This window comes from Manis javanica, chromosome 6 (assembly GCF_040802235.1).
Source record: "Manis javanica isolate MJ-LG chromosome 6, MJ_LKY, whole genome shotgun sequence".
NCBI lineage: Eukaryota > Metazoa > Chordata > Mammalia > Pholidota > Manidae > Manis > Manis javanica.
The window spans coordinates 46,152,303-46,177,491 of NC_133161.1; the positions used below are offsets into that span (position 1 = coordinate 46,152,303).

At 39.3% G+C, this 25,189-nt stretch overlaps 1 protein-coding gene across 1 annotated transcript in view; it reads left to right on the plus strand.

Moving 5' to 3' along the window:
• CPVL (carboxypeptidase vitellogenic like) overlaps window positions 1–25,189 on the plus strand; it is a 138,213-nt gene that overhangs the window by 66,577 nt on the left and 46,447 nt on the right. The window contains 4 exon segments of the mRNA XM_073239996.1: window positions 4,026–4,148; window positions 4,703–4,834; window positions 8,682–8,780; window positions 10,338–10,511. Coding sequence (XP_073096097.1) covers window positions 4,026–4,148; window positions 4,703–4,834; window positions 8,682–8,780; window positions 10,338–10,511 — 528 coding nt within the window.

Here is a 25,189-nt window from a genome sequence, read left to right on the forward strand (position 1 = left end):
TAAGCTCCAGAAAATACAAGCATATACAAACACACCCTCATATCTCTGGGCCTTCATGTCAGAGGTGAGCTCAAAATATGGCCACCATGGGAAAAATGAACTGTACAAGAACATTGCTGGAAATTGCAGCTTGAAGCTTCTTTAAATATTGGGAAGGAATAATAAGGCCCAGCTAACCTCCTGGTGTGTTGATTGCTGATCTAGTTTGAGTTATTGTGTCAGATAAATATGTTTATCTGACTGAGCTCCTCATGTGAAGGTCATTGCTGAAATCTAAAAAAAATATGTGTTGAGATAGTTTCTGGTCATGCTTTTCCTCTTTACTTTTATAATGGCTTTGATGCTGTTCCGAGCTTTTATGAGGCCCGGGTCTGATCTGATGATAGTTACCGTTCATTCACAGACTTGAGGCGCTTCCTTGGCCAGCTGCTACCCACATTGGTGAACACCAGCAAGAGATCAGAGCAACCACAGGGCAGATAGTTGTGGTGATTGTTTCTTTCGTTGTTGTTACCAGCAGAACTCAGAACAAAAGGAGCTGAGCCCATAAAATTACAGGATCACAATTATAAGTCTGAAGGGGCCATATAGTTCATTTCTAATCCATCAGATAGATACACCTAAATTCTCTCCTCATAATATGGGGCTTTAGTCTATTTAAAATACATCCAGGAAAGGGAAAATGGGTAAAATAAGATATACTTGATTTATTGTCTAGTTGCGTTTTAAAGCACTTGTGGTGGTCAGAGAATCATTTGATTGAGAAATAAATGATTCAGGAAGAATAAACACATCTGATCTTGCAAAAAAAAAATATGTCAAGAAGAGCAAAAATAAACTGAAATTTCATTATAAAGTTTTGGTGTCTGTTTACCATAAATTAATCCTATAATTGTCTACTGAGTGACAGCCTGAGTCCGTCAACCAATGGAATGATTAATGAAAATTCAGTGAAGGATCTATCACACTGACATGGGGCAAGGAAGTGTGTGATAATTATTAGAAAGCAAAAAAAAAAAAAGAGAGAAACATAATCATTGTTAGATAAGCAGATGTGGGCTAAACATGGAGGAGTATGTTTTGAACATGGTTACAGAACTATGCATCTCACTCTGTTTTCATAAATGGTCAGCTCAGCAAGCCTTTACTGAAGAAAAACCCAAGGTTAGGCCCCAGCTTAGGGTACCAGAGAGTCATAGTTCATGCCAGGACCATTGACTGAACTGTTATTTGACATGAGAAATGAGAGGTATGGAGTCAGTCAATCTCACCAGCTAGAATTCCAGCTAGTCATGTGATTGAAATATTCAGACCCTTTTTAAAATATAGGAAGATAATGTTCACTTTAAGTTGACTCAAATTAATGTAGGTGAAATGCCCTGCTCACAGATTCATAGTAGATGGTCAGAAATTGAGCGGGTGTTCCTTAATTTTCTGCCTGGATATATCCCAGATACACATGATGGTCACAAGGGGGAAGGTGCCATAAAATTGTGGCTCTCTTAGCCTTAATTTGTCATCACTATCTATACAGCAATTTAAAGTACATAGCCTCCCTTCTCAGAAAGAGTCAAGAGAGGTGTTTTATTGCCAGACTTTACAACACAATGGCTTGAGTGATAATATCACTGGAAGATAGGCTTTTTAGTGTTTGCACTAATTTCCAATAGAGAAAAATGTTTAGGAGTAAAATCAGATAAATCTTTCATTCACCAATATATTTTTATGTACCTGCTATATGCTGGGCAATGTGCACATTGTGGGAATAATAATCCATGAAATAGCAAACTTTGTTTTACCATACTTGAGCCAAGTTTTCCATTATGTGTGTTCAAAAGAAATTGTGAACTTTGCAAGTTTTGTGCTTTATTCATTTTCTTGTGTTTCCTCAAGTATCCACCATAATGCCTTTGACAAAAGTTAATTGCCCAATAAAGCATCATTAAATGAAGGCTGTACAATATGCCTTTACCAGTGAAATGTTACTCAAGGAAGTTTTCTTTTGGTCATTTTACAGAAATTTTATTCAATAAATGTTTAGTTAATGTCTTTAACAAGAGAACACAGCACATTGATGCAATAAGCCAATTTCAAACATGTAAAAACATCTTTATATTACCACAAGGAAGATAAAATGGGGTCCTGAGTATGAATGGGTAAACTGCTTTGATTCAGTATTGTGTCTAAATAACTATTGCACAAGAGAGCTGTACTGTGGAGCCCTTATATAAATTACATGTTACATTCTTTTATCATGACTTGGAAAGAGTTTAGACCAGGTTTAATTCTGACTCTACCACTTAGCCTCTCTGAGCCCTAATGTCTTCATACGGCAATTGGCTTAATGATATCTCCAGCATATGATTATGGTATGGAATAAATGAAAGTTTTCAGGGGTTCTCAGTCTTTGAACTACAAACCTCTGGAGAGCCTTGGAAATACTGTGTACGGTCTGTAGACTCATATGTACCCACATAGTGCCTCTAATCTATTTTGAATATATATGCATTGCTGTTTTTCAAATACATTTAGGTTAATTCAAGATTCATTCAACAACAATTGGTTGAGCATTAACAAATAAACAGCCTCAGGCACAGGGGATATACTAATAAACAAAACAGACAGACAGGCATCCCTGTCTGTGTTCATGGATCTTCTGTTCTAGTGGGGTGGGGGAAGAACAATACACAAGATAAATAAGTAAAAGTGTATAGGAGAGTGATGAGGGTTAAGATGAAAATGGAGAGAGGAAAAAAAGGGGTGTTAAAATTTTAGATAGGATGGCTTGGGAAGGCACCCCTGGGACAGCCTCACTTAAGGAAGTGAAGGAGTCAACCTTATGGCTGTCTGGGGGAAAGAGCATTCCAGGGGGTGGGAACAGCTCATGCAGAGGACCTGGTGACAGGAGCCCTATGGATCGCAGTTATGACTGTGGTTCAGGAGGGGCTAGGGAGGAACGAGTGAGATGGCAGTAGGAGCAATGTCAGTGAAGTGACTAGGTCCTATCAATCCTTATGCCCCAGAAAAAGCACTTACACTGAGGGAGATGAGAAGTTCTTACAGGGTTTAAACAGAGGAATGGCATGGTCTGATTTCTGTTTTCACATACCACTGTCCTGAACATAGACTGGATGAGGTAAGGGCAAAAGCAGGGGCCAGTTAGGCCACCGCCTTAGTCCAGGTAACAGTGACGGCCCCTGAAGCAAGGCGATGAGGTTGGGGATGCGGGAAGACACTGGATTCAGCAACCTAGCTTGGTAGGATTCACTGATGGGCTTCTGTGGGGTGGGAGAGAAAGAGAAATAATGGCATCAGTGTTTTTGGCCTAAGCAGTTAGAAGAACAGAATTAACATTAATCAAAAGCAAGGCTGCCAAGAGGGCATGGGGATTGGAGCTTCATTTTGAACATGTGAAGTTTAACAATAGACATGTCAGTGAACATGACAGGAGGAAACCTTTTAATGGAAAAAATACAAAACTGGTTTTTAAATATTATTGAACCAATAGTAGCTTTTCTCAGCATAATCTAAAGGCAGAATTATTATGTTTGTGTTCACAAAATATTTTGAAATTGAAAAAGAACCCTGCACTGGAAAAGGTTGAAAACAAGGATAAGTCTAAGTGACTTTTAGTGCCCAATAAATATTATTTTCTTTTTCTTCTTCCTTTAATACATGGTGATTTCAAAATTTGTATATCATGCAGATTTTGGAATCTTAATTTTGGCCTTGAGCTTTTTTTTGTCTCTCTTAAAGCTTTTAATGGAATTTGTGTTCACTGGCCCATGTTATTTTATTTTGGAAGGGAATTATTATTTTTTGTGTACCTCAGCTATGACTTTCATGTTACTTGATGATGAAAGTGAGAGACAGAGCTCTTTGCTATTTTGGAATTTACCATGTGAGGTTCGGAAATAGTTGGTATGTCTCATAGGGAAATACTGCTGTCCTAGTGATATTTTAATTAGCCTAAACACAATTTTATTAGCATCAATTTGTGGTGGTTTTAACATCTACCTTCTCAGTCTTATGCAGGAAAATATGTGCCAGCCATTGCTCACTATATCCGCGTACTCAACCCCGTGATGTCGATGAAGATCAGCCTAAAAGGAATTGCTATTGGAGATGCGTATTCTGATCCTGAATCAGTAGGTGTCTCCTTTTTCTTTCCACTTTGCCTTTTAAGGAGATCAAATACCCTTTACCCAAATGGAGGCTCCTCTTTCCTAACTTAATAAAGGGAAATACTGTTGCCCAGTTGACTTTCCAATGATTAAATTTTCTAATTTTTACCAAATGTTTTAAGGTGTTAACTTACTGTGTTAGCCTAAATTGCTGTGAGAACAACTGTAGGGGTGTGTGTATTGGGGGGGTTGTGTGTATTTTTTATGTTTGTATGTTGTGTGTTATATGTGTTGTGTGTATGTTTTATGTGTGTGTGTGGTTTATGCATGCATTGCATGTCTCTTTTGTGTATATGCTGTGCGTCTGTGTGTGTTGTGTGGTATGTCTTGTATGTTGTATGTTTTTGTGTGTGATGTGTATTTGTGTGTCACATGTGGTGTGTGTGTGTAAATAATCACCTTGCTCGACTAATTCCACAAGATAGACAAATTTCAAAGGGTTGTATCACCAAGCAAACAGGCTTCCCTAACTTCTCCCTTTCTCTCCGTGTGGCATGTATGCTTGTCTTCCTCCTCAGCTCACAGAAGGCTATGCAGCATTCCTGTACCGGACTGGCTTGTTGGATGAGAAGCAGTGAAAGTACTTCCAGAAGCAGGGCGATGCGTGCGTGAAATACATCCAGGAGGAGAAGTGACTTCAAGCCTTTGAAGTGAGTTCAGGGCCCTGGAGAAATGAGCACCATCTGAGGAGGGCCTAGCTGTGCCCGGGCTTTTGTTATTGTTAGAGAAGGTGTATCTGTTAATGCTGCCCAAGATCAGGAGGCGAGATGAGTGGGTTCGTAATGAAGGAAAGGACTGTCCAGGTTTCTTTGAATTTACTTCAGCTGTATTTTAAACTGGCAATCACCTCGGGGTGTTTAACTAACTGTGTTTTTCATTAACTGTTTTGATTTCTTCAAATGCTGTGCCTACCCTATCATAAGGAAATCAGAAGACAGGCAACCGAGAAAGTGGATGCATATGCTTCAACATATGCTCGAAACCCTTCAAAGGGGTAATATCCACACCCAGGGCTTCAGCTGGAGAAGTGACCAGTGTGTAACAAATGCCACATGTTCCTGTGTGTCAGAAACTAAGAAGAAGTGTAGTAATTTGAAACTTTTACAAAGAGCCATTGGTGTTTTTAAGTATTATCACACTGTTATCCTAAAATTGAATTATTTGAGAACTGAACAATGGGGTTATCTTCTTTATCCTTTCTTTGTTGTTATTTAAAATGTAAGACTATAGTAAATACCAGGCTACAGGAAGCTGGGTTTGGTTTGCTTTTGTTTTTGCCAATGCAGTCAAAGGTCACATGTAAATCATCTTCCTTACTGGGGCTTCTGCCACCTTTGTGGTAGAGCCATCATGTTTCACACATTAGTAAATGAGGAAGGATTGAATTTTGAGGACTTTAATCATTTTGTTATTGGAGCACATCTTGTAATAGTTTATGTAAAGGCACTATTGTTATTAAGTCTGGGGCTTGATGTTGATAGTCTTGTAGTCACTGCAGGTCAGACAATTTTGATCAAGAGAGGAGACATATGAACTTGCAGGGGGGAGGTGACAGAAAGTCATGCTCCATTCAACAAGTAGGGTGCCAGCACACTACCTGAAATCCCCAAGTTAGTGACGGCCCTTGCTATGGATCCTGATGAGTCCTGAGCCACTCCGCAGGATGTGAACAGTCTCCCCTTTCTCTGTGTCAGGACACATGATGTGGCTACAGAGTGTGGATTCAGAATTTTTTGTGCAATTGCAAATGTGAGGGAAGAGGGATCTTGCCGGGGACATGTGGGGATCATTCTTCAGCTTGCAATGACAGCATATTCAAGACTGGTTTTATGCTATCTGCTGTGGTAGGCAGAAAGGGCCAACAGGACTACATCTTCAGAATCCAGAATTCATATCACATTTTACATCACATGACACCAGTCTGCATGTGAGACATTTGATGTGTTTTTTAAGAAGCATACGGGGACTAAGCAATGTCAGGAGCAGGACCATCTGACAAGTCCACAGGGAGAAAGGAAGCAGAAAGCTGTCTGTGGTAAGGATGCAGCCACCTGAGTGCCCACAGGATTAGGGCAACTGTTTGACAGCAAATGATTTTTGACTCTTTCTGAAATAAAATCCATTCTTAAAGGCTGAACTTATATTCCCATTGGTGTTGAAGATAATTTCTAAAGATGAATTCCAAAAATCCTGCATTCAAGACTACTGATAGCCTACAGTGTCCCCTCTGGGTAGAAAGATTCGAAAAAGACAGCTCACTGTACTGACGTGGTCCTGCGCACTCAGGGCTTCACAAGTAGCTGTGTCCATTGTGTGAGGATAAAGATGGCCAGTTCTCCAAACTCAGCCCTCTGCCAGGTTATCCAGCTTGACAAGCAGAATTCTGACTGGTTCTCTGCCCATTCTCATCCCTCAGCCAGGTATCCCCATGGAGTGCACAGTCTGCATAGCCAGACACACTGGCCCTGAGCAACTGTCACACTGCTAAATCATACTTATTACACAAACACACACACACACACACACCTTCCACAGTGATGGTTCTTTGATACTTGGTCCCTAATCACATGCCCATAGTAACTTGGATAAGTTAGGTTGCTTCATGTTTGACAAAGAAAACTAACCTAATAAAATCATGAAATTTTATATTAAGTGTGAAAGCCTGGCCAGAAAAAACTGAAGACCAGGAAGCACTGTGGTCAGCATGTTGGGGAGCTGGTGTGTGTGTGAGTGAGTGTGCAGGCTGCCAAGGCATGGCTCGGGTTCGACTCTCACCTCTGACGTTTTTAGGGAGGTGTCCTTAGCAAGTGCCTTAGCCTTGGTGAGGGTCAGTTTCCTCACCTGAAATATTAGGAGGCTACTATCTTACCTCGTAAGAGACTTAAATGCATACTTGATGGATGGTTTTGAAAATGTGCTGAATTCATTTCTTAAGATCCTTTTAACAAGAGACCCTTACATCTCAGTGTCCTCATCCCAAAATCTCCCACTGTTCTCGATCTCTCCTAGACTGCTCTCTCCATATTCTTGCTCTACCCCAAACCACCTGCTCCCCTGATGCTGCTTCCCCTGCAGCCCTCTCCAGTGTGGGCTGTTTCTTCCCTTCCTTGATTTGTATCACTCAGTTCATAGGTAGAGTAAGTGTTCTCCTTGCTCTTCACAGCTATTTCCAGGTAATGTGTCCTTCATCCTAAAGCACTGAGCTTTGAATCTCATGTTCCCACATGACAGCACTCACTGCTTCTTGTAGCTGTCTGCCAACCCAGGCTGCTCCTTCTCATCCTCTGCACCTTTGAGCTCCTGCCTCACTGTCACTTTCCAGCATTTCTGGCGATGGCAGCATCCACACTGATGACCCTTTAGTATTTTGGTCCCTTGGTTTTACTTAGTCTCCTCTTTCTCTCTCTTTAGTGATCTTGTTCTCCTCTTTTCTTCAGCTGCTCATTCCCTTTAGCAAGGAAAAAAAATGGCCATCACTCCACAATCCCAGATTCAGACATGTTCCTCTATCCACCACTTCCCATCCTGCCAGCTCAGTTCTACAAATGTGCCAGCTTGAATGACAGTCCTGCAACCCCATGTCTTTCAGCCATTGATCCTACTATCTCTTGGTGTTCCCTAACCCTCTTAAGGTTTAATTTATCTAATCACCCTACTTAAACCCAAGCTTAGTCATTATATGCATTCCCAACCTATGCTCCTTTCAACCCTTCCTCCAACTCATTTGGCCAAACCACAGTCCTGGCCAGAGGCACCTCTCTATCATGCCATACCTGCCTCCTTGCAGCAGCACATGGCCAGAGAAATGCACACAAGCATGCTGACTGCTCTCACTCTCAGCAGATGACTGGGTTTTTCAAGTCAAAGGTCCAAAGATAACTTCCACCAGATCCAAGCACCTGCACCTATGTCCACATCCTCTGTCCTCTCGCCTTGTACTGTGGGTGAGTGGTCAACAATCCACATGATGGCAAGTCCTCCTGCAATGCTCACTCCTGCACACAGGAGCTGTGAGCTCACTGCTTCCTCTGCTGGAATATCCTTTTCCTATATGTCTGCATGGCTTGCTTCCTCCCTTCTCACAGGTCTTTACTCAAATGCCACCTTCTCAGTGAGACCTGTTTCCTCTCTGCAATGCCCCTTGCATTTCTGCACACACCTGCCCATGTGCACTCATGACACTTCCTAGTCCTTCTATTCAGTTTTCCCCTTGGCTCTTAGCCCTCTTTTAAATACTGCATACTTTACCTGTTCATGCTTAGTTACTGTTCCCTTCTAGAATGTAATTCCACAAGGAAGGACTTTTGGTCCGTCTTGTTCACTGCTGTTTCCCCAGTGCAGCTAGGGCAGCATCTAGCACAGAGATGTGCAAAAATTGGCTGTTGAATGAAAGTGCAGGAATGAGAAAGTTATTGAATAAATGAAATGACAAATGACTGTATATTTTTACCCACTCTGATGTTTTCCTTCTTTTCCTCCCCCCAACTCCTGACCTAGGTACTGGATAAACTACTAGATGGTGACTTAATAAACAACCCCTCTTACTTCCAGAAGGTTACAGGACGTACTAATTACTATAATATTTTACAGTGTGTGGTAAGGACATCATTTAAAAAACCATAATAGTGTTTGCTTAAAACTTTCGGCAAAACCAAACTTCTTTCTATTTGACAAATATTATAGCTGACTTTACACTAGATAAATATGTCCAAATGGTATTGCATTATTAGGATTTTTTTCTCCACCAATGTTGTATACATTCTAACCTGACCATTGAGAATGTATAATATTCTAGATAACTCAAAACAATCTCAGATTAACACAACTTCCCCCAGTAGAGCTTGTTATACAGAAGTTCTTTTGTCAAGGATAGAGGTCAAAATTGCAGTTCAGGTGATAGGTCCCAGAATACCAGGCCTTTAGCGAGTTTCTTGAAAATGCCCAGATTATTTGGTTTGTACTGAAGAAAGCTTGGAAAATCAAAACTGCCAAAGCCTTTATGAAAATATTTTCTTTGTCTTCCTTTTAACTTAAGATGTTTTATGTGGTTAGTATGGCCCTTACGTAAAGCCCTCTGGAATATTTCTCAAAGTATTCAAGTAGTTTCTTTTGAAAAAGCAGGCCAAAATTGATGTCTTTTGTGTAGAATTGAACAAATAAGACAAAGGGAGCCGAAGTGGGGGATTTGGGTTTGAATGATCTCTGCTAGTGCATATGACAATGCATTCTGCTCTTAAAATTGCCTTAATTGTGAACTATTTGTAAATAAAATATAAAATTACTTTCAATGGAATTTGCCAACCCTGGGCTTTTGGATTTAGATTCTAAGACAAGAACAAAGGGTAGGCAAGAGAGAAACAAAATTTGTGACCTCATTTTTTTCTTTACAAAGTAATGTCTTCACAGAAAAATTTTCAATGATGCACAAAATTATTGATCTAAATGCTAACTTTTTTTATCCTTTTGTAACTTTTTAAAAACATCACCTCCTTTTTTCTGTTAGTATAATGAATATTTACAGAGACTTTCATGCAGTATAAATTTTTAAAAAATAAGGCGCCTGGACAACTTTATTTTTTGATCTCACATCCTTTATAAAGTATCACCTATTTTTTACACTTGATATATTTTGCCCTTCAATTATGGTTAGCTGATTGCTTTTTGTTTGTGGTTTAATAAACAGCAAAACATGGAAAATAAAGCCTCAGTTTTTAATGCTACCACCTTGGCCCCCAATTTGTCCTTGTTTCCATGCAATCTTCAACAAGGAGCAAGTAGGTTTGGCTGATCTCACTCATCTGTTTTTTCTCTCTTTGCCTTGAATGGAGTTGTTAATTGGAGTTACAGATTGCAAAAGATTCGTTTCCAAAAAGGAAAATCCAGTGTTTGCAAGTTCAGTATTGGCTCCAAGAGTATCAGGTCATCCAGATTTGTTGTTAGTAATATTTAAAGTATCTCAAAACAAACCCCCAAGTTAAAAATTCCAGGGTGGGGACAAGTTAATAGTCATGTCTCATCTCATTCATTGTGGTATGTATTATGGGGAATTTGAAGTGTTTCCCGGCATGCTGTTCCTGATGATGTTAGGAACATACAGTTAGGAATACATCCAGTGATGTTCCCTAATGCCTTTCTGATGCTCCCTTCTGCCAGGAACCTGCAGACCAAAGTTACTATGTGAAGTATTTGTCCCTCCCACAAGTGAGACAAGCCACCCATATGGGAAACCGGACTTTTAATGATGGATCCGAAGTTGAAAAGAACATGCGGGAAGACACAGTAAAGTCAGTTAAGCCACGGTTAACTGAAATTATGAACACTTACAAGGTAAGGGAGTTATTTCAGTTACTGTCCAGTTTAGGAACTTTTCAGATTACCCAGAACAGAGGTGTCTTTCTTTTATTTGTAATTTGTCTCCTAGCATTTTTTAAAATTTTGGTATCATTAATCTACAATTACATGAAGAATATTATGTTTACTAGGCTCCCCCCTTCACCAAGTCCCCCCCACATACCTCTTCACAGTCACTGTCCATCTGCATAGTAAGATGCTGTAAAGTCACTACTTGTCTTCTCTGTGTTGCACAGCCTTCCCCATGCCCCCCACGCACTATACATGCTAATCGTAATGCCCTCTTTCTTTTTCCCCGCCCTTATCCCTCCCTTCCCACCCATCCTCCCCAGTCCTTTTCCCTTTGGTAACTGTTAGCCCATTCTTGGGTTCTGTGATTCTGCTGTTGTTTTGTTCCTTCAGTTTTCCTTTGTTCTTATACTCCACATATGAGTGAAATCATTTGGTACTTGTCTTTCTCCACCTGGCTTATTTCACTGAGCATAATACCCTCTAGCTTCATCCATGTTGTTGCGAATGGTAGGATTTGTTTTCTTCTTATGGCTGAATAATATTCCATTGTGCATATGTACCACATCTTCTTTATCCATTCATCTACTGATGGACATTTGGGTTGCTATTGTAAATAGTGCAGCGATAAACATAGGGGTGCATCTGTCTTTTTCAAACTGGAGTGCTGCATTCTTAGGGTAAATTCCTAGAAGTGGAATTCCTGGGTCAAATGGTATTTCTATTTTGAGCATTCTGAGGAACCTCCGTACTGCTTTCCACAGTGATTGAACTAATTTACATTCCCACCAGCAGTGTAGGAGTGTTACCCTTTCTCCACAACCTCGCCAACATTTGTTGTTGTTTGTCTTTTCGATGATGGCAATCCTTACTGGTGTGAGGTGATATCTCATTGTGGTTTTAATTTGCATTTCTCTGATGATTAGTGATGTGGAGCATCTCTTCATGTGCCTGTTGGCCATCTGGATTTCTTCTTTAGAGAACTGTCTTTTCAGCTCCTCTGCCCATTTTTTAATTGGATTATTTGCTTTTTGTTTGTTGAGGTGTGTGAGCTCTTTATATATTTTGGATGTCAATCCTTTATTGGATCTGTCAATTATGAATATATTCTCCCATAGTGTAGGATACCTTTTTGTTCTATTGATGGTGTTCTTTGCTTTACAGAAGCTTTTCAGCTTGATATAGTCCCACTTGTTCATCTTTGCCTTTGTTTCCCTTGCCTGGGGAGATATGTTCATGAAGAAGTCACTCATGTTTATGTCCATGAGATTTTTGCCTATGTTTTTTTCTAAGAGTTTTATGGTTTCCTGACTTACATTCAGGTCTTTCAAATTTACTTTTGTGTATGGGGTTAGACAGTGATCCAGTTTCATTCTCTTACATGTAGCTGTCCAGTTTTGCCAACACCATCTGTTGAAGAGACTGTCATTTCCCCATTGTATGTCCATGGCTCCTTTATCATATATTAATTGGCCATATATGTTTGGGTTAATGTCTGGAGTCTCTAATCTGTTCCACTGGTCTGTGGCTCTGTTCTTGTGCCAGTACCAAATTGTCTTGATTACTGTGGCTTTGTAGTAGAGCTTGAAGTTGGGGAGCGAGATCCCCTCACTTTATTCTTCCTTCTCAGGATTGCTTCGGCTATTCGGGATCTTTGGTGGTTCCATATGAATTTTTGAACTATTTGTTCCAGTTCATTGAAGAATGCTGTTGGTAATTGGATAGGGATTGCATTGAATCTGTATATTGCTTTGGGCAGGATGGCCGTTTTGATGATATCAATTCTTCCTAGCCATGAGCATGGGATGAGTTTCCATTTGTTAGTGACCTCCTTAATTTCTCTTAAGAGTATCTTGTAGTTTTCAGGGTACAGGTCTTTCACTTCCTTGGTTAGGTTTATTCCTAGGTATTTTATTCTTTTTGATGCAATGGTGAATGGAATTGTTTTCCTGATTTCTCTTTCTATTAGTTCATTATTAGTGTATAGGAAAGCTACAGATTTTTGTGTGTTAATTTTGTATCCTACAACTTTGCTGAATTCCGATATTAGTTCTAGTAGTTTTACAGTGGAGTCTTTAGGGTTTTTTATGTACAATATAGTGTCATCTGCAAATAGTGACAGTTTGACTTCTTCTTTACCAATCTGGATTCCTTGTATTTCTTGGTTTTGTCTGATTGCCATGGCTAGGACCTCCAGTACCACGTTGAATAACAGTGGGGAGAGTGGGCATCCCTGCCTTGTTCCTGAACTCAGAGGAAAAGCTTTCAGCTTCTCACTGTTAAGTATGATGTTAGCTGTGGGTTTATCATATATTGCCTTTATCATGTTGAGGTACTTGCCCTCTATGCCCATTTTGTTCAGAGTTTTTATCATGAATGGATGTTGAATTTTGTCGAATGCTTTTTCAGCATCTATGGAGATGATCATGTGGTTTTTGTCTTTCTTTTTGTTGATGTGGTGGATGATGTTGATGGATTTTCGAATGTTGTACCATCCTTGCATCCCTGGGATGAATCCCACTTGTTTTTTTGAATTCGGTTTGCTAATATTTTGTTGAGTATTTTTGCATCTACATTCATCAGGGATATTGGTCTGTAATTTTCTTTTTTGGTGGGGTCTTTGCCTGGTTTTGGTATTAGGGTGATGTTGGCTTCATAGAATGAGTTTGGGATTATTCCCTCCTCTTCTATTTTTTGGAAAACTTGAAGGGGAATGGTTATTATGTCTTCTCTGTATGTCTGATAAAATTCCAAGGCAAATCCATCTGGCCTGGGGGTTTTGTTCTTGGGTAGTTTTATGATTACTGATTCAATTTCATTGCTGGTAATTAGTCTGTTTAGATTTTGTGTTTCTTCCTTGGTCAGTCTTGGGAGGCTGCATTTTTCTAGGAAGTTGTCCATTTCTCTTAGGTTTTCCAGCTTGTTAGCATATAGGTTTTCATAGTATTCTCTAATAATTCTTTGTATTTCTGTGGGGTCCGTTGTGATTTTTCCTTTCTTGTTTCTGATTCTGTTGATGTGTGTTGACTCTCTTTTTCTCTTAATAAGTCTAGCTAGAGGCTTATCTATTTTGTTTATTTTCTTGAAGAACCAGCTCTTAGTTTCATTGATTTTTTTCTATTGTTTTATTCCTCTCAATTTTATTTATTTCTTCTCTGATCTTTATTATTTCCCTCTGTCTGCTGACCTTAGGCCTCATTTGTTTTTCTTTTTCCAATTTCGATAATTGTGACATTGGACTATTCATTTGGGATTGTTCTTCCTTCTTTAAATATGCCTGGATTGCTATATACTTTCCTCTTAAGACTGCTTTTGCTGCGTCCCACAGACGTTGGGTCTTTGTGTTGTTGTTGTCATTTGTTTCCATATATTGCTGGATCTCCATTTTAATTTGGTCATTGATCCATTGATTATTTAGGAGCATGTTGTTAAGCCTTCATGTGTTTGTGAGCCTTTTTGTTTTCTTTGTACAATTTGTTTCTATTTTTATACTTTTGTGGTCTGAAAAGTTGGTTGGTAGGATTTCAATCTTTTTGAATTTACTGAGGCCCTTTGTGTGGCTTAGTATGTGGTCTATTCTGGAGAATGTTCCATGTGCACTTGAGAAGAATGTGTATCCTGCTGCTTTTGGATGTAGAGTTCTATAAATGTCTATTAGGTCCATCTGTTCTAGTGTGTTGTTCAGTGCCTCTGTGTCCTTACTTATTTTCTGTCAGATGGATCTGTCCTTTGGAGTGAGTGGTGTGTTTAAGTCTCCCGAAATGAATGCATTGCATTCTATTTCCTCCTTTAATTCTGTTAATATTTGTTTCACATATATTGGTGCTCCTGTATTGGGTACATATATGTTTATAATGGTTATATCCTCTTGCTGGACTGAGCCCTTTATCATTATGTAATGTCCTTTATCTCTTGTTACTTTCTTTGTTTTGAAGTCTATTTTGTCCGATACTAGTATTGCAACCCCTGCTTTTTTCTCTCTGTTGTTTGCATGAAATATCTGTTTCCATCCCTTGACTTTTAATCTGTGCATGTCTTTGGGTCTGAGGTGAGTCTATTGTAAGCAGCATATAGATGGATCTTGCTTTTTTATCCATTCTATTACTCTGTGTCTTTTGATTGGTACATTCAGTCCATTTACATTCAGGGTGATTATTGAAAGATATGTACTTATTGCCATTGCAGGCTTTAGATTCGTGGTTACCAAAGGTTCAAGGTTAGCTTGTTTACTACCTTACTGTCTAACTTAACTCGCTTATTGAGCTATTATAAACACAGTCTGATGATTATTTGTCTCCTTTCTTATTCCTCCTCCTCCATTATTTGTATGTTGGGTATTGTGTTCTGTGCTCTTTTTAGGAGTGCTCCTGTCTAGAGCAGTCCCTCTAAGATACCCTATAGAGGTGGTTTGTGGGAGGCAAATTCCCTCAACTTTTGCTTGTCTGGGAATTGTTTAATCCCTCCTTCATATTTAAATGATAATAGTGCTGGATACAGTATCCTTGGTTCAAGGCCCTTCTGTTTTATTGCATTAAATATATCATGCCATTCTCTTCTGGCGTGTAAGGTTTCTGTTGAGAAGTCTGATGATAGCCTGATGGATTTTCCTTTGTAGGTGACCTTTTTTCTCTCTCTGGCTGCCTTTAATACTCTGTCCTTGTCCTTGATCTTTGCCATTTTAATTATTATGTGCCTTGGTGTTTTCCTCTTTGGTTTCCTTCTCTCGGGAGTTCTGTGTGCCTCTGTACACTGTAGTCTGTACTCTGTACTCTGTAGTCTGAGCAACTATTTCCTCCCCCAGTTTGGGGAAGTTCTCAGCAATTATTTCTTCAAGACACTTTCTATTTCTTTTTCTCTCTCTTCTTCTTCTGGTACCCCTATAATACGGATATTGTTCCTTTTGGATTGGTCACACTGTTCTCTTAATATTGTTTCATTCCTGGAGATCCTTTTATCTCTCTCTGCGTCAGCTTCTATGCGTTCCTGTTCTCTGGTTTCTATTCCATCAATGGCCTCTTGCATCTTATCCATTCTGTTTATAAATCCTTCCAGAGTTTGTTTCACTTCTGTAATCTCCCTCCGGACATCTGTAATATCCCTCCAGACTTCATCCCTTAGCTCTTGCATATTTCTCTGCAGCTCTGTCAGCATGTTTATGATTTTTATTTTGAATTATTTTTCAGGCAGACTGGTTAGGTCTGTCTCTGCAGATCCTCTCTCAGGTGTTGTCTGAACTATCTTGGACTGGACTAAATTTTTTTGCCTTTTCATGGTGATAGTGGTTGCTGTAGGCAGGTTGTGAGTATGTCAGCTGGAAGAAGAAAGTCCTTTCCTGCTTGATGGATGCCTTGCCCTTCTCCGCTGCCTGTGTCGGTTACCCGCACTCCTGGAGCAGCCACCAGCTTAGTCCCCTAAGCTGCTGTGGGCAGGGTTTCCATCAGAGCAGCGCGGAGCCCTGCGGGGAGTGACAGGCATGCCAGGTGCGCTCCTCCATGATAGCAGCCCCCCTGCCATGCAGCTGTGTGCCAGCAGCAGCCTTTGGGTCTGGCCCGGGTGGGTGTGCATTGGGCTGGGATTCTGGTCAGCTGCTGGGAGCGTACCTGCTCCCTCTGGCTCCACTGCAGGTGCGTGCGTGGCTCTCCCACACGGGCCTCTACCAGGCTCCTCTGGCTCCACTGCCACCGGTGCACGCAAGCCGCACCCGGGCTGTTTGGTCTCTGCTGCTGCGGGCTCACACAAGCCTCTCCTAGTCCCCTCTGGTGCTATTGGCGCATGTGATCTGCTCACGGTCCCTTCTGGCGCTGCCGCCCCTGGCATGCGCTGCCACTCTCCCACTACTGGGCTGGTGTGTCGGAGTCCACACCAGTTGGAGGAATGACTGGCAGGCTGCCTAGTGCTGTGAGGGGCTTCAGAGCTGTGCTGCCTCCCCAGGGTTTAGGGCGCCTAAGGTTCCCCAGGATTCCCAGTTGCTGGCTAAGTGTGCTGGGACGACTTCATCCAGCGATGGGGTCCCTGTCTCTTTAAGACTTGCAGAAAGCACTTGCTTTTCTTTTGTCTTGGGGGTGCTGGTTGCGGGGACCTGCTCACAGGTTTTGCTTTTCTGTTTCTCTAATATCCAGCACCCTGTGCACCTTGTGTCTGCGCTCTGGGTGCGGATTTCTAGAGCTGGTTGTTTAGCAGTCCTGGGCTTTCACTCTGTCCCGTTTCAACTCCTTTCTTCCTACCGGGTTCTGGGGTGGGGGAGCGTTCGGGTCCCGCCTGGCCGTGGCTTGTATCTTACCCCATTCATGTGATGTTGAGTTCTTACAGATGTAGATGTATCCTGGCTGTTGTACTGCATCCACTGGTGTCTCTTTTAGGAATAGTTGTATTTATTGTATTTTCGTAAATATATATGTTTTGGGGAGGAGATTTCCTCTGAACTACTCATGCTGCCATCTTCCCGTGATCCTGCATTTTTTACTTGTATGATATTTTACAAATATTTATAATAACTCCTTTATTGTTTGATTTTTTTGAACTAAAAGTTTTGTTTTTTTCTATTCTAATTAAATCACTTTCCCCTGATAGTTCTCTAAAATGAAATTCTCTTTGGAACATGCCACCTCTCATCATTTCTCCAGAAAAGAAGTATAACAGAGCTGAGAAGATAATTGGCCTTCTGTAAACTTATTTTCCCTTATTGTTTCCTCCATAATATTAATCCCAACAAAGACAGGGATAAAGGAAATCAACTGGTTATTCCAGAAAAACATTTTGCCTAATAATTGTATTCATCCATGTTGCTCAATGACAATTTGTTCAGTATCTGCTTTAGGTTGGACACTGTGTTAGGCTGTCAGGTTGAAATGATGAATGAGAAAGAGTCCCTGTTTTAAGTGTAAAAAGTCAGACACTATGTTATCTGAAACGTTCCACCTGATTTGCCACTGAAGGTACTAAAGGGTAGTGGAGGTATGGAAAGGAAGCCCTGAAGGTTTGGGAAAAGGAGCCATAGACCCTAGAACTCTCTATAAAGGGAGGACCGAGAGCAAGTGATGCAGGGGAAGTCATCCTGGGACATATTCCCTGCTCCTAGTCTTCTCACCTCCTCCTCTGACCCTCCAGGGCTTCTCCTCTGTCCTGAGCACTGTCTGCAGGGCAGTTCTGCAGGAGGAGTGCGCTGATGATGAGTAGACCTCTACTTGAGGTGATCCACTTCCTCCCTATTTCCTGGCAGAAGCAAAGGTAATCTTTGGGCTGAACAAAAAACAAGGCAGCCAGTAACCAACACACCTTTGTATGAATTAGAAAAAAGGCAACCACTCCTCAAGATACTTTATTTCCATCTGTCAATAAATTGTCCTAATATACTGCTTTTATTTGGACCAGACATTTTACTACCATTTCTACAATGTCTACATTAGGAATATTGTCCCTTGAGATCATTCAGTGTACAACCTTCAGTACTGTCCGGAGAGTACCTGACCAAAGGCACACTTACTAAATTGTGCTTTGGAATATACCAGACCTAGAAGGCCCTGCCCTGTTTTCCTGCCTCTGGTACACAGTTTGAGTCCCTTAGACATACAACTCCTTTTGGAAATGATCTAAGGCCAGTAGCATACAGAGCCTACAAAGTCATTTTATAAATCTGCAGAACTTGATATACTTACTTTCTAGGAAAGAAAGGGTCCAACTAGATGAGGCCAGCATTCCAACCATCCATGTGTTGGTTCAGTTGGGAAAATGTCATGGCCCTTAGAGCTTGCCTGCTTAGAGCCTTCCCTGAGCATCTTCATGAAGCACTGCTGGTGTCCTTTTTGCTGAGTTCTTAGACCATGTTGTCTCCACCACTCTGGCCCTGTACTGTACCCAGCACACTGTACTGCCATCATGGGCTGTCAGTTCTAGCAACAGCCTGGAGCAAATCTCAGTAACAAACAAATGAATGAAAAATCAGGTCTATAAATTAACACTGCATCAAAAAATATCTAATAAACTTGTCTACAACCCCTTAGATATTTATTATCCACAGACTTGTTAAACCAAAAAGAGCTTAGCATTTGCATTTTCAGGACATAAACCATGTGTTATAAATTTAAAAATGCAAAGTGAATTTTTTTTTAGTGGAGAGCAGATAAGGAACCTCTCATGTACATTTTTTGTGCCCTTGGGAAATACGTCTTCTCACTATATATGTTTAACTAGAATATGAGTCCTTTCTCAGCCAAGTGAGGATAGGGTGGGACAGACAGCTCACCTCATGAAACAAATTCTCCTGATATTGGCTAATCACTTAGAGTGCCCATTTGATTGAAAAAGAAGAATAATTGATTAAAGCTGGTCTTGCATTTGTTATTTAAACATCTGTCTCTGTTTCCATGTATCCTAAACCTACCAGTATGAATTCAAGTGAAATCAGAATATTTTCTAAACTTTCAAACTCTGAATCAGTTGACAGAAAAAGAGAACAGATTAGTGGTACAGATAAACCACATCGTATAAAAAAAAAAAAGAGATCAAGTGTGCAGTCAATTTGAGTGCAGATCCAAAAGTGGCTGCCGCTAAAACAGACTGCACATTCATTGCCAAAGCTGGCATAGCCCACAGGGCAGTGATTATCTTTGGCTTGTTGGTTAATAGTGGTGAACCTCAATGTATATGCAATGGAATCAGAACAACATCAGCTGGCTTAAAACATTAGTGCCCTCAAAGTTATATTTACATAAGATTCAGTGCTAATTTGTCATAGAAAATAATGCGCATGTTTCTGTTCATAAGAACATGGAAGTCTTTTTCCAGTACTAGATGCATTTTAGCCAAGGTAGAGCATCTCTAAGGAAGACCTTCATCAGTGTCTGGGAATGAACAGAAGTCCTGAGTACAACAGTTTCTGTGTAGATTATGTGGAATATAATCCTTTTCTTGTAAAGACCTATTAGGGGATGCATATGCAAAGTCATTCTCTTTTTAGTAATTTCAAATGTTTGGGTGGTAAACTGAAATATCATATTAGCAGTTTACAAAATAACTAGGAGAAGAAATAACCTGTTGGATTGTTGGAATTCTTTATGATTAAATTAGGTCATGGTATTACAAGATTTTCAGGAGTCAACTGGGTCATAGTGCCTGGTGGTTATAAGCATGAATTCTCAAGTCAGATGTTTTGAATTTGGATTCCAGTTCCACCATTCATAGGCTGTGTTCCTTTGTGGCAGGATACTTCAGCTCTCTGTGCTCAGCTTTCTCATCTGTAAAACTGGAATAATAATAGTACTTATGGGTGAGTTCTTGTGAGGTTTAAATAGATTGTGCATGAAAACCACCTAGAATAGTGACAAGTGATTAAAGTACTTGAAAACATAAGCTATTACTAAGAATGTTCAAGAAATTTTAACAAAAGTCCCTAAGCGTCTGCTATATACAAAGGTTAAAGAAGACACCTTGGAAAACACAAAAATGGAAAAGATTTGACAGACTTTTGTTTTTCTATCTGGTATGTAAGGAGCTTTGAAGTTACCACTCCATCCTAACAAGTAAAAAGAAAACAAACAGAAAAATCAATTCTTCTTAGATCTGCAAGAGAAGTGAGATCACAGGGAAAACCACTTCTCCATAAACTGGAGAAATAGACAGGCAGATACAGAGAATCACAGCTAATCTGAGCACAAACCCATGAGTAGAAAGTGCCACAGAACCAGTGCCAGGATAAGAAAACCTGAATGGTGATTTTTTACAATAAGAAAATGAACAACCTGATTAAAAAATGGCCAAAGACCTTAATGGATCTAAGCCTTAAGACCTTAATCTTACTCAAGAAGTTATTCAGATGGCAGGTAAGCATATACAAAGATGTTCAATATCATGTATCATTAGGGAATTGCAAATTTAAACAGCAATGAGATATTACTGTGTACCTGTTAGAATAGCCAAAATCCAAAACACTGACAACGCCTAATACTGGTGAGGATGTGGAGCAACAGAAACTTTTATTTATTGCTGGTAAGAATGCAAAGTGGTGCAGCCACTGTGGAAGACAGTGTGGCAGTTTTTAAAAACATAACTAACAATTCCTACCATGTGGTCCAGTAATCACACACCTTGGTATTTACCCAAATGAACTGAAAACTTATGTCTACACAAAAACCTTCACATAGATGTTTATGGGAGCTTTATTCATAATAGCCAAAACTTGGGAGCAACCAAGATGTCCTTAAGTAGGTGAGTGGATAAATAAACTCTAGTACAGACCATGGAATATTATTCAGCACTAAAAAGAAAAGAGTTATTAAGCCATGAAAAGACATGGAGGAAATTTAAGAGAAAGAAGCCAGTCTCAAAAGCCATGTATTGTATGTTTTCAGCTATATGATGTTCTTGAAAAGGCAAAACTATAGAGACAGTAAAAAATTCACTGGTTGCCAGGGGTTAGGGAGGAGGGAGGGGTGAATAGGTAGAGCACAGAGGATTTTTAGGACATTTGCATACTACAATGGTGAATGCATGTCATTACATACTCGTCAAAGCCCACTGACTGCAAAACCAAGAGTGAACCCTAATGTAAGCTATGCACTTTGAGTGATAATGATGTGTCAGCCAATGTAGGTTCATCAGTTGGTTGTAAGAAATGTACCGCTAAATGTTAAAAAGAAAAAAAAATTTTTTTCATCTTAATAGATAAAAGAAAGAAGATTTGATAAAATTAAAACCCATTTAGGATTAAGTTTTTAGCAAACTAGGAATAGTATCTCTCTTAGTTTCCGATGGCTGGGACAAGAATTTACCACCAACTTGATGACATAAACTGCAGAAATGTATTTTCTCACAGTTCTCGAGATTAGAAATACAAAGTCATGCTTACTGAGCTGACACTGAGGAGTCAGCAGGGTCACCATCTCTGGAGGTTCCATGATTCCTCGTCGCTCCCTGCTTCCGGTTGCTCTTGACGCTCCTTGGCTTGTGGCCGTGTCATTCCCATCTCTGTCGCTGTGGTCACGTTGTCTTCTCTTCTTCTTGGGTTAAATATCCTCTGCTTTCCTCTTCTAAGAATATATGTGATTGCATTAGGGACCCTCTAGGTAATCCAGGATCATCTGCCCATCTCAAGATGCTTAACTTAATTACATCTACAAAGTATGTATGCATGTGTGTGTTTTTATTATGTAAGGTAACATTCACACGTTTCAGGGACTGGTCCAGGATATCCATGGGAGCCTACCAAAGATAGTATGGGGCTTTTTTGACCTGATAAAAATCTACCGAAAGCCTACAATAGTAAGCATTATTCTGTTTTGTAAAATGTAACACACATTCTTTCTCAAATCAGAGTTCATAATGGAAGAAAATACATTTAAAACTAAATGGGGGAATTCCAATTAATGTATAAGGAATAATAGAATATAAAATTGTTATTTGACAAATAAACCGTAATAGTTGTTCCAGGCAGGCAAGAATCGTCAATGAATATGAATATTAGTGAGTGAAAGTATGGTGAGGATATTTCTATAGTCTCAAAGAATCCACCTTCAAAATATTTATGATGAAGAGGAAAAAGTAAGTTCACAGTGAAGAAACCTGGCATTATAGGAACCAAATGATCTAAGTTAACATCACCAGTAATGGGATGAATCAACCTTATGTGCCTCTCCTGATTTGTTGTACTGAGAATGACACAACACTAATGTGATAATCTTGCCAAAAATGTATAACATGAATTTGATCATGAGGAAATACCAGACAAACTCAAATTGGAGATATCCCCAAAATAACTGGCCAGTACTTGTCAAAAGGTCATGAAAGACAAAAAAAATAAAAAATTAAAAGACAGGTACTAAGGAGATTTGACAGCAAAATATATGTAATGTGTAACCTTTTTTTCAGATCCAGAATCAGATAAAAGTTATTAGTAAAGGATATTGAAAATTTTTAATGAAATTTGTAGAATAGATTATATCAATATTAATTTTCTGGTTTTGATGATTGCATGGTACTTACATAAGATGTTAATATTTTGAAAGCTACATAAAGGGTACACAGAATTCTTTGTACTATTTAACAGCTTTATTGACAATATAACTCATATGCTACAAAATTCACTGATTTAAGATCTTAAAGTCCATGGTTTTTAGGAAATTGACAAATTTTTGCAATCATCACCACTAGTTAATTTCAGAACACTTTTGTCATGTCCTCAAAAATCCCTTATTCTTTTGCAGTAACTCTTAATTTCTCCCTCCTTCCAACTCCTGGCAACTACTAATCTACACTTTTTATGGATTTGCCTCTTTTGTATATTGTATATATAAATGGAATCATATAATATGTGGCCTTTTGTGACTGGCTTCTTCCACTTAGCATGGGTTCATCCAAGTAGCATGTGTCAGTACTTCATTCTTTTATTGCCACATAATATTCCATTGTATGGATATAGCACTTTTTATTTACCCACTCATCAGCTGTTTCATTTTTTGGCTATTTTGAATAATGCTGCTGTAAACATTCATGTGCAAATTTTTGGGTGGACATATGTTTTTAGTTACCTTGGGTAAATAAATACCTAGGAGTAGAATTGCTGGATCATGTGGTAACTCTATATTTAACATTTTGAAGAATTGCCAAATTGTTTTCTAAAGCAGCTGCTCCATATTACAGTTCCACCAACAATGGATGAGAGTTACACTTTCTCCACATCCTTGTCAACACTTACTATTGTCTGGCATATTGATTCTAGCCAGCCTATTGAGTGTGCACTGCTGTAACATAGTGGTTTTGATTGGTATTCTCAAATGACTAATGATGTTTGACATCTTTCCATGTGCTTTTTTCATTGTTCATTTTTGTGTCTTCTTTCAAGAAATGTCTATTTAAGTCCTTTACCCATTTATTAGTTCAATTATTTGTCTTTTTATTGTTGAGTTTGAGAGTTCTTTATGTATTTGGAATGTAAGTCTTTCATCAAATATATGATTTCAATACATTTTCTCATTCTGTGGGCTATTTCTTCATTTTCTTCATGGTATCAACTGAAGTTCAAAAGTTTTAAATTTTGATGAAGTCTTGTTTGTATTTACTTTTGTCATTTATGCTTTCAGTGTCATATCTAAGAAATCATTGCCTAACTCAAGGTAACAAAGATGTCCTAGATTTTCTTTTGAGTTTTCTAGTTTTAGCTCTTACTTGTCATTAATAGATATTAATAAACTATAGGTAGATACAACAACATAGACTCTTAGAAAGATAGTGTTGAGTGAAAAAAGCATGTTACATGAGAATGCATACTGAATAAAGCATGAAAACAAGTAGAAATAAATAACATTATTTTAAGGTATATGCAAATGTGTTAAACTTTTTTCAAAAGCAAGGAAATTCTAAACCTAATCTCCAAGATAGTAGTTCTCTCTGTGGGGGAGTTGATGGAGGACTGGGACAGGGTAGTCCCAGAAACACTGCATAGTTTCAGTGATACTCATAACATACTAGCTCTTAAGGTGGCTGATGCATTTGTGGATGTCTTGTTATTAGTATGTTTTCTAACCTGTAGTTATGTTACAATTCTGTTTTTCATAGGTGCAGTGTAATAGTAAATTTGAAGGAGGCCGACTGTGATTGGTGCTTTGCAGAGGTTTCACAGACCATGAGCTTAGTTTGGCCATGCCTTTCAAGTCCCTGAGCATACTACAGAGAATTATGAGGCATTATGGTGGAGGCAAAGACTCTGATGTACTTTCACAGAGAAGTCCATCAATTTTCCTCACTGGTAGATATTGATTACATAACCCAAAATAGCAGGTAGTTAAAATGATCTTTTTCTACCTGGCTGTATATTCCCATTGGTGAACAGCAAATTTACCTCCCTGACAGTAGTGTTCAAGTGTGTTCAGAGCCAGAAACCAAGCTGCCTGGAATTTGAATCTTCCTGTTTACTTCCTCATCTGTAAAATTCCATCTATCTCATAGACAGTAAGCTTTGTAAGGGCATTTGTGTTCACCATTTCATACTCAGGGCCTAGTACAGTGCCTGGCACATAATAGGCATCCAATAAGCTTTAATCATGAAAGAATTGTCATGGGAACAAAGGAAATGATAAAAATTTTGACAGAGAGTAGGTTTTGCTTAATACATTTTGCTTACTTTAATTTTCCCTTTTTCTCCCATGCTGAAACTGCCCTTCCACTTCAGCTGTGGTCCACATTGCTCATGTTCATTAGAGCTTTTAAAACATACCTAGTCATGGCCCATTCCACCAAAGGTTTGGATTTAATTGCCTAGCACAGCAACTAGCACATAGTAGTGTGCAATAAACTTGGAAGGAAGGGAGGGGAGAGGAAGGAAAGAAGGGCAGGATGGCAGAAAGAGAAATGGTTTATTCATTTATACCATAAACTGCTTTCACAATAAACTTATATTCAATTTTATTAAGTGCAAATAATTCACCACTCTGTGAGTGATGTATATTGTGTATGTATATCATGTACCCCTCTCCTTTAAGCAGCTTTTTAAAAAAACAACAAACATGCTCATACATTGATTGATGTAACATGTATCCTGATTTTTGAAAATAATAAAATGTGTAGGGGATGGACAGCGCATCTCTAGGATCTAAGAAATGCAGCCCATATCCATAAGAGCTATTGGCTTTGAATCCCAACTCTTTATAGAGGTC